This window comes from Malaya genurostris, chromosome 3 (assembly GCF_030247185.1).
Source record: "Malaya genurostris strain Urasoe2022 chromosome 3, Malgen_1.1, whole genome shotgun sequence".
NCBI classification, from domain to species: domain Eukaryota; kingdom Metazoa; phylum Arthropoda; class Insecta; order Diptera; family Culicidae; genus Malaya; species Malaya genurostris.
In genome coordinates, this window is record NC_080572.1 from 183313467 (window position 1) to 183327028 (window position 13562).

At 37.8% G+C, this 13562-nt stretch overlaps 1 protein-coding gene across 5 annotated transcripts in view; it reads left to right on the top strand.

The window, feature by feature from the left end:
- The window catches only part of LOC131438450 (rho-related BTB domain-containing protein 1), a 120421-nt gene extending 107178 nt beyond the window's left edge, over window positions 1-13243 (top strand). For 2 of the 5 annotated variants that reach the window (XM_058608475.1, XM_058608476.1), the window contains exons 9-15: window positions 4449-4472; window positions 5221-5334; window positions 5393-5563; window positions 5644-5886; window positions 5951-6215; window positions 6821-7019; window positions 12472-13243. In XM_058608475.1, the coding sequence (XP_058464458.1) occupies window positions 4449-4472; window positions 5221-5334; window positions 5393-5563; window positions 5644-5886; window positions 5951-6215; window positions 6821-6996 (993 nt within the window). In that variant the 3' untranslated portion in view covers window positions 6997-7019; window positions 12472-13243. The remainder of the gene's footprint in view (window positions 1-4448; window positions 4473-5220; window positions 5335-5392; window positions 5564-5643; window positions 5887-5950; window positions 6216-6820; window positions 7020-12471) is intronic. The other 3 variants (XM_058608477.1, XM_058608478.1, XM_058608479.1) reach the window with 3 other exon arrangements.
- Window positions 13244-13562: the final 319 nt, after the last annotated feature.

The window sequence follows — 13562 nt, forward strand, 5'->3', positions numbered from 1 at the left end:
GATGGTGAAGGAAGTTGTTTTTTTCCTATATATTTATTATCATATGCTTCGAACGTTGCATTTGGCGGTTTTAATCGGACGAGAAGTGCAAATTTAAATTTCAGTTCGATACAGTTCTTCGCAAACGGCGATAATATTTCTTACTTTGAACTTGTGAAGTGTTGGCAACTGTAGTAATTCAGTTTAACCATGAAAGCGAATTTTCGCTTTGGGTAAATTTTTCTTCGATTGCTCAGTTGCATTGCATTTTTCAGATTGTTTTGAGTTTGAATCAGTTACCGATCCAAAGTAAAATGCTACACTCAATTATCTTACCACCACTGCGAGAGCTTTGCAAAATAATATATCATCGGGCAATGAACGAAAGGATTCAGATAGTTAGTAACATTTTTCTTGAGCAACATAGAAAACTAGAGAACGAAAATCTGATTGATTGTGCATTGACAAAATTGTAAAAGAATATGCACTCGAGACTTTTCAGCTTCGTGAAAAGTGATGGTCATACCAATAACGCTACGCACGTTCCAAAAATAAAATGCCAAGAATCGTCAGATACTGGACTCGAACCCACGTCGTATAACTCTAATGTAAAAACCCGCGAAACAACCTGCATGATACCGTTCACGCTCAGATGGATTTCTACCTAACGCTGACTTCGTTTCAAAAATCTTGATTCGATATTTTAAACATCTCTCAACACAACACTAAAATAAATCATTTCACTTTTGATTAGTGAATCAACTACAGTAAATAAACTGGGAAAAAGCTTTTTTTTCAAATCAAATCTGAAGTAACGAGACTCAGATCAGTATAGTGAAAGGAGACGTAGTGTAACGTGAAAACTACAAGGATCACCCCAATGGAATTGTTCGAGCTATTGATGTGGAACAAGGCAGAAACAATTTCAAATGACTCATATATTCAATCAAACTGTTCGATCAATCTTAATTTAAACGAAGAGTTCGATCAATCTTAATTTAAACGAACAATGGTTTCGAGCGTAGATGATTTAACCTTAAGTTCATTTGCCCCTTCGGACCATGTGCGGGGTTGGGAATCTATCCCGGGTTGCCTGCGTGAAAGGCATCAACTTACCCATCACGCAATACCCGCCCACTAGATGTGCAATTGAACGAGAGTCTCGTTACACACTAAACTTCATTCGGTATTTTTTTCATCTTTTGACGAGCTTAGAACAGCCGAACTACCAAAAATTCTCATTCTACTGATTTATCAGTATAAATAAACATTTTTTGACAGCAGTACCTTAAGGTACTGTGATGAAATGTGATTTTTACTGAAAACATCAGCTCCCAATGTTGGAACAGCTGAGATCGGCAATCCAATTTAAGTGTGTAGATTGATACCTATTAGCAACACAATGCTTTTAGTTTTCGTGTGAAAATTCGAAGAACCTCGAACCTTGCACCGTTTCGTTAAATGACAATTTTCAACATTCCGAAATCGGACGTTCAAACTTACTAAAATCTCGTGTCCGGTCCGTTAGACCAAGAACTGGTATAGATTTTTTAATTCATACATTTATTTTATGCGGCTCAAGATCCTAAAATTAAACAGATCCGGTTTATCATAGAATATTGGTTTAGTGTAAAATCAAGATAAATTTTTGAACTGGATCTTGTTGTAATCCTTTTTCTCGAGGGAGAGTTGCTCTCATATCCACCATAGGTTGAGGGGCCGTTGGTTCGCGAGTCGCATCTTCTTCCATTTTAACTTCGTCGTCGTCGTCGTTGCTGTTGTTTTTGGTGTTTTCGTAGTCATTGTTTTGGTGCGTTTCTTGAACATCCGTAATATTGTCCGGATCGATGTTAGTTGAAGTGGGTTTGTGTTGTTTTACGATGGTTGCAGTTGATGCTTTAGCTGGGGAAGCTTTGTTGAACCAATAGTACTGAACTGGCTAGATACCCATGCTGAACGGTTGCCTTTGGTTAAGTATGTCTTTTTTGCAGTTTCAGTGCAGGGCTTGCCGTAGTGAGCAGGTTGTTCACAAAACTGACATGTAATCAGCTGATTCTCATAGGTAACCAGCGATTTACAAAGATGCCTTACGTCCTGATCACAAATTACATAAGATGGAAGCGCCTTATGCAGTCGCATACTTAACCCTCGCACGCCATTCCGGATACCGGGAAAAAAAATTCGCCATACTTCCCTTTCGATGGAAAGAATTTCTCCGTACTGTGACATATTTTCTCGAACGAAATGATCACTAGCCAGCGGGGGAAGGTCATGTACACGTACGTCTATGGCATCGTCCACCACGTACACAGGAATTTTGTATTTAACATTGTCATACTCAACACTGTGCATCTCGTTGTTAACCGAAGCGAATGCAATTGCATCTCTTTCACGTTTAAACATTATGTACACAGAGTTGCACACCTTGTTGAACTGAATCACATTTACATCATTAACGGTTAGATGCATTCGTTCTTTAAGTAAGATTTCAATTTCGCTTGCTGCTGCTCTAATTCTTGCAGCGTTTGAAATCAATACAAATCAAATTTGGTCTTAAAGACCAAGTTTCAGGCATTTGTAAATCGTATTTGCCCATTTCGTATAGTCTATTGTTCACTGCACTGTATTGTCTTTGTTTCTGTCGTCTCGACCGTAAGCAATTTTCGACTGTGTCGGATGAGATGCGAACACAAACTGAACCGGTATACAAAAAACCTCTTTGTTTTGCCATCAAATAACTTTTAGTATAGTTATAGAAAATTGCTAATGTAACACTAAAACCAGAAGTCGGAACCGAATAATTTTTTCATAGTAGGCTATGGGATGATACGATTTTCCAATTAAGGTCTGAGGACAGAGGGTCGCGTGTTGACTTTTAAATCGACCACGTGGCTCGCTCAATTCCCTTTGCGCATCGTATTTCTCTTGTACTCTCGCGTATATGAGCAAACTGTACCGGGTTGCCAGCATACATGTTATTATTTTGATGAAAAATTTTATCACATAAACCCGAACATTACATAGATTCCAATGAACAATGAAAAAATATTCAACTTTCACAAAGATTGAATGCGAAACAAAGAATGTTTTATATATGTTTGTATGTACTAATCGCATCTAAACTAAATTATCTAGACTTTGTCACAGTAGATTTATGATACAAGCCTTTGAAGCCGAGATAATCGATGAACAAGTAGAGGTATGCATTTTCGAGCGTTCCAATTTTCAGCAGTTGTTCAGTCAGAAAAAAATACAACACTCTATGAATCATTCTGAAAATTTCACAGAATATTCTCAACTAAATTTCGAAGACATTGTCAGGTGGGTTTTTCTATATTCTGCACCGTTTCCAAGAAAATATAATTTGAAACGGGAAAATAGCAAAAAACCTACCACTTTACGGTACTGTCCTCAGCCCTTAAATCCAAACTTGTGTACCATTTTCGAAAAATCGAACTGGGAACTGATATGGCTGAAATGAGTTTTATTTTGGCCATCAACTACATAACAAGATCTGACAGTTAGGTGATTCTACCAATTAGTTTTGAATAATAAGTTTCTTTATGGAATTTAGGAATTTTCTATAAAATCTGAAGCTCTTTCATTTGATACTAAGTTTGTGAAAATCTTTTCAGCCATCTAAGAGAGAAGTTAGTGCACATATTTTCATAGGACTACAAGACTTTTCTTTTTAATCTAAGTTCGTTGAAATATTTCTATACAAGAAACGCAGAAACGTCAATTTTTTTTATTGTAATAAACTGACGATACTTCCTCAAGACTTCAAGAGCAGAGCCGAAAATTGTCACGTATTTTCAATGGAAGAATCCGACGTAACAAGTATCGCTAGAACAAAACGAAACCAAAACATTGTCTGAGAGTGTCTTAAATGTGATGAATCAAATTTTTTTCACATCAATCATAACTGTCAATCACATTGAGATTGTTACAATTTTATTTTTGCTGTGCATGTCATTGAAAGACAAAGACATCATATTAACAAGATATCCAGCTCTTACATTTCCCGAACAAATCATTGGCAACATCCTCTTTTGCGAAATGTCAAATTCGTGTGCGCCAAAATAGCAGCACTGCGAGTCCATACAATTGACACGATATGTTACCCTCACTTTATTGTATGATCAAATGCGAGAGTTCATGGCTGAAGTAAATTTTACTCAAATCTATACTCAAATTTTAACACATTGTTCCAGTATATGAATTTCAGAATTTTCAAAAAGAGTGTCTCTTCAACCATTGCATTTTGACCCATTCCAAGTGAAATGAAAAATAGCCAATCTGATCCGTAAGTATCTGAACAATGAAACAAAACGATAACAGACAAAAATTAAGCCCACGAAGATCGAAACAATCAACACTCAATACCTTCTTGTATTATTCTTTCCATTGCGTCTTTTCGGTTCTGTTTTCTTATGACCGTGTGTTTTTTCAACTTATTTTTATCGCAGACGGCTACAATAGGATTAATACTGGTAAATAATTACTTTACAGAGAAAAAACAGTTTATTTTTTCTTTCGTTCTAAGTTAAATGACCGTTTTCTGATCTTTGGGGAAGCTGATAGTGTAGCAAAGAACTTGTCTGACCGTAGGATAGTGAACGTACTTTTAGTTGAAAATTGGTACCTAAGGCATTGGAACGTAAATTGCTTAAACTGAATTAGAAACAAGCAACCATAGCTGTTAAGAGTACTTTAATGTGATAAGTTGGTACAATTTTACATTTCAAGTTTTGAAAATACGTCGTTTAGTAATATGTCAAATGCTTACATTTGGTTGGCTGCTCTCTAGTTCCCGTATACGATTTATTTTTTCATTTCGTTTTTTAACTTATTTCGATACCAAACAATACGATCCTTAATCGACTGTTCTTGAAAATATTCGTGTTTTTAGGTTCCTTTGTTTTGTTTCAACAGCCTTGAAATCGTTTTACTGACTGATGATTTCAATTTGCTTTGCTTCGGTTTTTACTCAAGTTTACTAGAACTAAGTGCAACTAGAATAGTTCTGAGATATTATATCAAAATTAACGTAACAAACCAGCGCTTCTTGATTATTGAACGAATAGCACTAATATTTCTCTAAACACCAATTCTACTAACTAGACTTTTCGGTATTATATTATTAATCTACTAATGAAATCATTATAGGATGTTTTTACAATCATACGATTCTAGTGAAAAAACTTGCATCCTTTTATCTCATGTATTTGCCAAATCCAGGAAATACGACAAGCCGCAGAGTTCTTGGAACTTCCGCAGTTGATGGTACTTCTGTCAAACACTCAAGCAAACCAGAGCTTCATAAACGATGAAACGATTCAGCACTATTCTACGGTAGGTTATCCATTCGATCGCAGTCGTAATTGACAACTTAACTAAATATCCGTTTCAGTGCATGAAGCAAAATCTTGAGAAATACTGTGTTCAGAATGGTATTTTCGGCGATATTACGTTTGAATTGGACGATGGCCACATGAAGGCACACCGGGCAATGCTGGTGGCACGATGCGATGTTATGAAGGCCATGCTGAACGGTGACTTCCGCGAAGCGCATGCTAATTTGGTAATTTCGACGGCTATACATGCGGCAATGCATTCCGACGCCAACAACTGTTGATATATATTTGCTTTACTTTTTCGTAGATTGTACTTCCAGGTGTAACAGAATACACATTCCACAAGCTGTTGTGTTATCTTTACACGGACGAGATTCCGCCTATTTCGGCGGACAAATGTTTAAACCTGTTGGAACTGGCGAACCGTTTGTGTTTACCACGGTTGCTGAATTTAGTAGAGTGTCGGGTGATTGAAGATCTCACCAGAATGTCTCAGAACGAGACAAGTGAAGCAGTTGAGCATTGCTTGAGATTATTGGAACCGGTGAAGGTATTGCCTTTGCACTTTTGCTGTATTGAAACTTCTGTGAAAACTAAACCACGTACAATTTTAGCTTCATAACGCTCACCAGTTGGCCGAGTGGTGCATGTCCTACCTGTGTGTGAACTACAATAGCATCTGCAAGCTATCACCGAGGAGTCTGAAAAGTTTACATCCAGACAACCAGGACTATTTACGAGAGCATCGATGGCCTCCGGTGTGGTATCTGAAGGACTACGATTACTACCAGCGGTGCATGAACGAACTCAATCGAGAACTGAACAATGGGAAGAAAGACTGTGCGGCAGATGACAAGGGCTGTCTGTGCTTTTCCGGAGGTAAACATCATTTACAGAAATTGGCTGCATATTGACGAGAATGTTGTTGTGGATTCCTACCGATGATTTTTTACCATACAACTCGCCCATAACTGGACGAGGGTAGAAATGCACAACACTGATTGGAAAATCCGTTTATTGGTATTTGCTCGCAATTTAAAATCTTAAAATTGATAGATCGAATCACAGATATCTCATTGCCTTGCATAACATCCCTTGCGAAATGTTTCACTACTTGCCATCACACTTTCACTGAACCTTTTAGCATATTGTTTTCTTATTTATACCAATAAAGGTATGCAAAAACCAATAAACATAGCCTTTCTATAATTTTAGTTCTAGTTTATACTTTAGTCGTAATGGTGAACTCACCATGCTAGTTGAGTTAATTTTTGTGTTTTACTTTTTTGCATTTCCCATCGTGTTACTACGTTCTCTGTTCATTCCTATTGCACTTTATTGTACTGTTCCCCGGCATCTCTTTGCCAAACAATTGTCATTTTTAACTCCCACCATCCGACCAACCGTAAAAACCTATCGTCCATTCATCAAACCATCATTCAATCCGCACCCCGTCACGTACACTTGCAACCTATTGGGAAAAGTGTTTTTCTGGCTATTAGGAAAATCGAAACGGTCGGCAGCGGCAGCCAAGTCAACGTTGCAAACCGCTATCACCGCCAGCTCCGAGCACCAGGACGTGGTCAGCACCAGCCTGTTCCAGTCGAATGCCAACTCAGTGAACCAGCTCGATCCGGAGCACGATGGCGCAGATCTTTGACATTTGGCCGACGGACCTTGGAGGTGAGTTGACAATGAATGCCGAGCACTGTTCCGGCTACTGGATACATTTCATGCAAACGGCTTAGAACGAACTATTGAAAAATAATGTATTGGCGATGTAATATACTCAACACGTACTACAAGAACCAAATCGGTTGCGGCATGCATTCGATTTTTTATCTTTGTAGAAGAACTGATATAATTTGGTGAACTAGCTCACAAGTTCGTTGAAAACTATTTCGATTGATTTTACAGGAAAAAAAAACAGTCTGAAATTTCAAGTTATACTACAGTGCCTGAAAAAATACCCGGAATGTGGTTATAAAATGAAAACCTGTTTTATTCCACCTAGTGGTGTAATGATGCCTTTCTCATATTACTCATTACATCATAAATATTACCGAGAAATTCGCAAAAACAGCTGTTCATTTAATAGAAATAGGGAAATTTGTTCGGACCTAATCTCACAAACTCTACAAATCCTGTTTACCCTGTAGTTCCGGAAATAGTATCCACAAAAAATTCAGGAATTCCGTATGAAACTGTAACATTTTTCCTTTGAACATATAAGTTTGTGAAAATCGATTTGGCCATCTTGAAGAATTTTGGTGATTTGCTGTTTTCAATCACCATTGCAAATTCTTTCGAAACCTGATTCAGATGACCGGAATAGCCGAAGTTGATTCGTTTGCCAGCAACCAATATGACCTACTAATTGGAACAGTTTTGACCCTAGTTAAACCTAGACTTACTATTTCATGCTCTATTTTGATTAAGGGGCTACATCACTGTAGAAACTTTTTTGGGGAATTATTTTGGGATGGGAAATAATGGAGTAATCCGAAATTTGTATAAAGCACTTTTTAATATGTATATTTAAGTACAAAAAAAATAATCAGTTTTAAAAATTGAAAAACAAAATTCCGCGAAAGTGTTGCATTTTTGACGGCCGGAAACATAAGTCAAGTAAATGTTGACCAATCGATTCAAAAATTTTACAGAATATTCTCGATAGTTATCTCCACAGAGGAACGTAGATCAGATTATCAGATAGTTGTATGGGATTTGTACCTGTTTTTGATCATCATTCCTGAAAAAATACTAATGAAATTGGTAATTTTCCACTTATTACGCTTTAGTTCCGGATCCGGAAGTCGGATCGAGAAGAAACGTTTTAATTTTTTTTGGAAACTCTAAGACCTTTCATTTGAATCTTAGTTTGCGAAAATCGGTTGAGCTGTTTCAGAGATAATTGAGTGCGAACTTTTTCTCAAATTTTCTCATAAGGAGTGTATCGAAAAGTAGTTAGCAACATTGATTATTGAACAAAAGCGAAAAAACATATTTTGACATCAGTTTTCGATATATTGTAGAAAAATTACATTTTTATGCATTTCACTGATTATTTTGAAGAAAATCCTGGTTTCTGTGAAACGCTCGCATTTTGGACTTGACATTCTTCATTAAATTCTGCACAGTTACTTTTGGGACTATCCTGGTGGCAGCTGTCCAGTTTTTTTGAACTCCTGCATGTTTTAGGACACTGTACCTTCCTTCCGAAAGTGCCGCTTGACAATTGCCCAATACCTTTCAATTGGCCGAAGATCCGGGAAGTTCGGTAGGTTGATGTCCTTTTCCACGAATTGTAAATTATTTTTTGACAACCACTGTAGAACGGAGTTGGCGTAGTGGGCTGAAGCCAAATCCGGTCAGAATAGAGGAGGAGCCTTATGCTTTCTGTACAGTGGCCGCATTCTCTTCTTCAAACATTCTTCCTCGTACACCTTCGCGATAATTGTACCCTTTGTGAAGAAAATCGACGACCGCAAACCACAGGTACAAATTGCTTGCCAGACCATCACCTTCTGCCCAAACTTTTCCATCGCTACCGTGGTTTCAGCGTCGTCCAGGTCCTGGTACACCGATTTCGTATAATATTGCTGTCCGGGCAGCGTTCGAGAGTCTTCCTTGGCGTAGGTTTCGTCGTCGATCAGGATGCATCCGTCTTTATTCTGTAGAATCCGGGTTTTTCCTGATGTACTCAACCACTTTTAAGTCCCGGCCGGTCTGTCTGGGACCCGTTTTCCTACCGGATCGGGGCAAATCCTTCATGGAAAGGGTCTTACCGAACTTCTCGATCATATTTTTGACACTGGTGTGGTGCACTTTCACCCGTTTTGCAATGTCGTTGTACGTGACACCACTTTCTGAGCACCAAGTGTGCAGAATTGTCTTTCGCGTTTCCGGATCAATTCGACTCATCATTGAAACGATAAACCGTACCGAAACCAATCGATTGCGCAGCTGTTATTGACATGTAAACAAACATGTCACCGCAAAACACGCTGCAAAAAATTAAGCCATTTCAGAGTAATAACTGTTTGAATGTTGCTAACTACTTATCGATACACTCCTTATTACCATATAACTCTGGAACCGGGAGACGGATTCAAATGAAATGCAATATTTATTTTATTTGAATCTTAGTTTGTGAAATTCGGTTCAGCTATCTCTGAAAAAAGTGAGTGCATACTTTTTCCATTTTTTTGGTATATATCATCCCATATTTCCGGAAGCGAAAGTCGAACGGGATGAAATTCAATAGCAGGCTATGGTACCATGAGGTCTTTCATTTGAATCTTAGTTTGTGAAAATCGGTTTAGCCACCTCTGAGAGAAGTGAGTGCATATTTATGTTACATAGATACACACATACACACACACAAACACACACACACACACATTTGCTCAGTTCGTTGAGCTGAGTCGAATGGTATATGGAATTCGGCTCTCCGGGCCTGGGTTAAAAAGTCGGTTTTCACAGAGATTGCATAGCCTTTCTATATGAGAAAGGCAAAAATTTTGTTTTATGATAAAACAATTTCGAAGCAATCCGTTTTTTTTCTAGTCCCCGAAGTATGCCAAATAGTTCTCCTCCAGTATGGTCCCCGAAGTTGCCTTTTGAGTTTGTAGAACAGCAAAAAATCACACAGAGCTAGATCTGGCGAATACAATGGTTGTGGAAGGATATTTGTTGAATTTTTGCCGAAAAATTCACAAACCAATTGAATGTGAGACGGTGCATCGTGGTATCGTGGTTCAAAAACTCTATTGAGCTCGAAATATCCTTTAACATTTATTAGTTTTAGTTGGTTTGACGTAAAGTCGCCATAACTAAGTTCAGTTTTTGCAATAACAAGAACGTACATCGATCATGGTCTACATCCTGGCTGTCTCCCGATCGGTACCATACATCCAAACATCTCTGTTCATCAAACACTAGTCTTTTCGCTATATACCTTTTTATCATCAAACACTAGTCTTCTCGCTCTAAATCTTTCCTGTAAGGATGTAAACCATGTTCTATGTACGTTCTATCATGCCTAACCGTGTTTTAGAGCTGTGTCTATCACAAGGTTCAGGGTGGCGAAATGGTAGCGCGTTTGCACGGAATGCATAAGGTTCGAGTCCTATATCTGAGCGTATCTTTTTCCAAAAAAATGTATTTCTTTAAGTTTTTCATTCATTTGGCTTCTCCAATATACGTTTCCACTCAGTCATTGCAGATACTGACCCTTTAACATGCTATTGGCAAACCATTCTGAGATGTCTTATTGTCAATCGACGGTTTTCGAATATCATTTCCTTGATTTTTTCGATATATAGTCCGTCTGTCTGTCTTCTTTGTCCCGGGTTGGTGGTTGAATGCATAGGACGCTGGTCTTACAAGCCAATTGTCGTATGTTCGAGCCCCGATCTGGAAGGATTCTTAGTGTCTTAGCCATGCAATGATTCTGAACACTAAGAATCGGCTGCGAAGTATGAAGAAACAGAAAGGCCAAATTCCACAAAAGGAATGTAATGCGAAGACTTGTCTTCTTTAAACATTTTGTCGTGAATACGACTTACTTTACTATGGGGTGCCTTTTCAAAATTTACCCTCTGAGAGAGTGATAAGTTTTTGATCGTGAATATCTCTTGTCGTATCTAACGAATCAACATAATTTTTGCTACCTGCCATCGGAAATATGATCACAATTTTATGATAAAATATTCAGTTGTGTGACATAATCTCAAATAATTCAAAATTAAACTTTTCTGAAATGTTTGGTATAAACGAGTATCAAAGAGGATAATTCATAAGGCGCGTTTGCCTTTCTCGTATTTTGAAAGCTCATAGCTCAGTGATCTGTGAAAGGATTTATATAATCTAACTACAAATAGAATCGAAATTTTTCAACTTAAGAGTGTATAGAAAAAGCATTGAAGTATTTCAATAGTACAATATTGAAAAACCTGTCTCATTTGACCCATGTCAACACCAGCCAATCAGAACGCGTTCTGAGGAAGAGAACAAAATATCTGCTGCTGTACAACAAATCGTTCGAGAAAATGTTCCGAACAGTGTTTAATATCGTAGTGAGTTCCAAAATTTGGTCCTTCTGAAAGGCAGGAATGAATCCCGTACAGCATCCGGATAGTTTCTTGCAATGAAATGCAAATCCGAAATGAAATATCGAAATTAAAATTCTATATGCTGCTATTTTTATAGCCGTTAGGACCGCCCATTAGTGAAAAAGCTACAAACGAAATCAGGTAAAAACAAAATGCTTAATAAAAATTGGATTCTATCGCCACTGCGAGCAGATGTATTTTGTGTCGTTTGCAAAGCTAGTTTCGCTTCCGACAATAGCGATTACGTCACAGCTACCAGTCATTTACATTGGTGAAAAAGCAACGGTGGAGAGCATTACACAAAATCAGCCGTTCTAATGGCTCTAAAAGTTTTCTAAAAAACTATTAGGATTTGTTGTTCGCAAATCGAAAGGAAATATCCTCAGTTTAGTTCAAATCCAAAACAGTTTGGTTAGATTTTTGCACTTTTCGCTGTGTGAAATTCACAGTAATCTAGATCAAGTGAATCCCTTCTTTGTTTTTGCGAAAAATGTGGAAAAGGGGAATGCTTGTATAATTCATACAATTGATCAATTAATTGATATTCGGAAGTGTTTTAGAACATGTCAGTTGTTTTCGTATTCACGACATCCAGTTATGTCTCTGACATTACCCATCCGCCTTTTTTATCAATCAAATATAGTTGTTTTTTTTATAGGACTTGCTCCCAGTGGGTGTTCCGCAGTATTTGCAATATTTCCACAGCGGGTTTTCCATATAGAACCCTGTTTGAATCCACCCAGTTCCGTGATGCATATTGCTCAAATTACCTTAAATATCCAAGGGGATCACTGTATACATTGTAGAAATTCGCGTTAGAAATCAGTGAAAAAATCAGAATATCAGATACGACAATTTGTTGCCACCCAAATGATCAACCTACTGCTATCTTCTAATGCGTTGCAACTAAATATGTAAGATGAACACTTCGTTAGCATGAATTGCGCTCCAGTAGCTACCGGGAAGTCCACCAAAAATGCCAAAACATGTGTTAAAATACTGTTCTTTCTCTCTTCCAGATCGCTTCGTTTCATCGTAATTCTGCCAGTGTTGATCTGTTTCATCTGCACCATCCTGAGCATCCTGATTATATTCCAAATCTATACCTAATATTTGCTGCAACGGTAGCCGCCGTAAAAATGGCTATTGGACTTTTTTATGAACCGCAGATCGAACCTGGACTACGGACATTAAACGTTTTGATAAGGCAATTAACACTCGCAAAACACGCAACACATTTTAAACTCCTCTGATGCAGATCGTCAAACTCTCTATCTTTCCCTCACACACACAAACCTCTGAAATGCCACCCCAAGCCACAGAAACACACACACACAGAAACCAACATTGTTTGGTTGGTAAATCCGGCCAATAGCAAGCTGATACGTTCGACGGTGCGATCCAAAAGTAACTAACAAATAGTAAACAACGTGCATGCAACGTTTTTGAATGATAAAATATTTGTGAAAAACGCAACCAAACCAGCCAGAAGATTACTTTAGTGGATAAGAACGAATCGCCGACTAGCTTGTAAGACGAGAGAAAAGAAAGCCAGCTTTCTTTTTCAGTCGTGTCGCTAATTGGGTGCGGAAACAAATAATCTAACTCAAGAGAATAACAGATTCCAGCACGACGAAACGGACAACGCGCGAACATTTTCTCCAGGGTCTTTTAACACAATTGTAGCAAAAATAACTGCATATGTACATCTAGACGATGAAAAACCAACAAGTAAAATAATAATAATAAACAAAATTAGAAATAAACGTAACATTTGAACAAGCAAAGTAACGTGACCGATTTTAGAGGGCTTAATTTTTCATACAAAATTGAAGGAAAACAATAGGGAGACATGAGGAAACGAGAAAGTGGCGGGTGCTGATTGCATTAAACTTTTACGTTTGTATTTTCCTACAGAACGTAATTTCCTCTACAATGCATGATAGTTTAATGCTAAGGTTGGCAAATGAGATTATTGAAATAATGTTTCTTCTTTAAGTTGATTAATGTATCGAGAAAAAATAAAATGATTTGTATCAAGAAGAAAACCGACCGGATCAAATGGTTAAAGTGAAGTCTGCTAGCATTTATGGTACTGTTCAACGAGCAG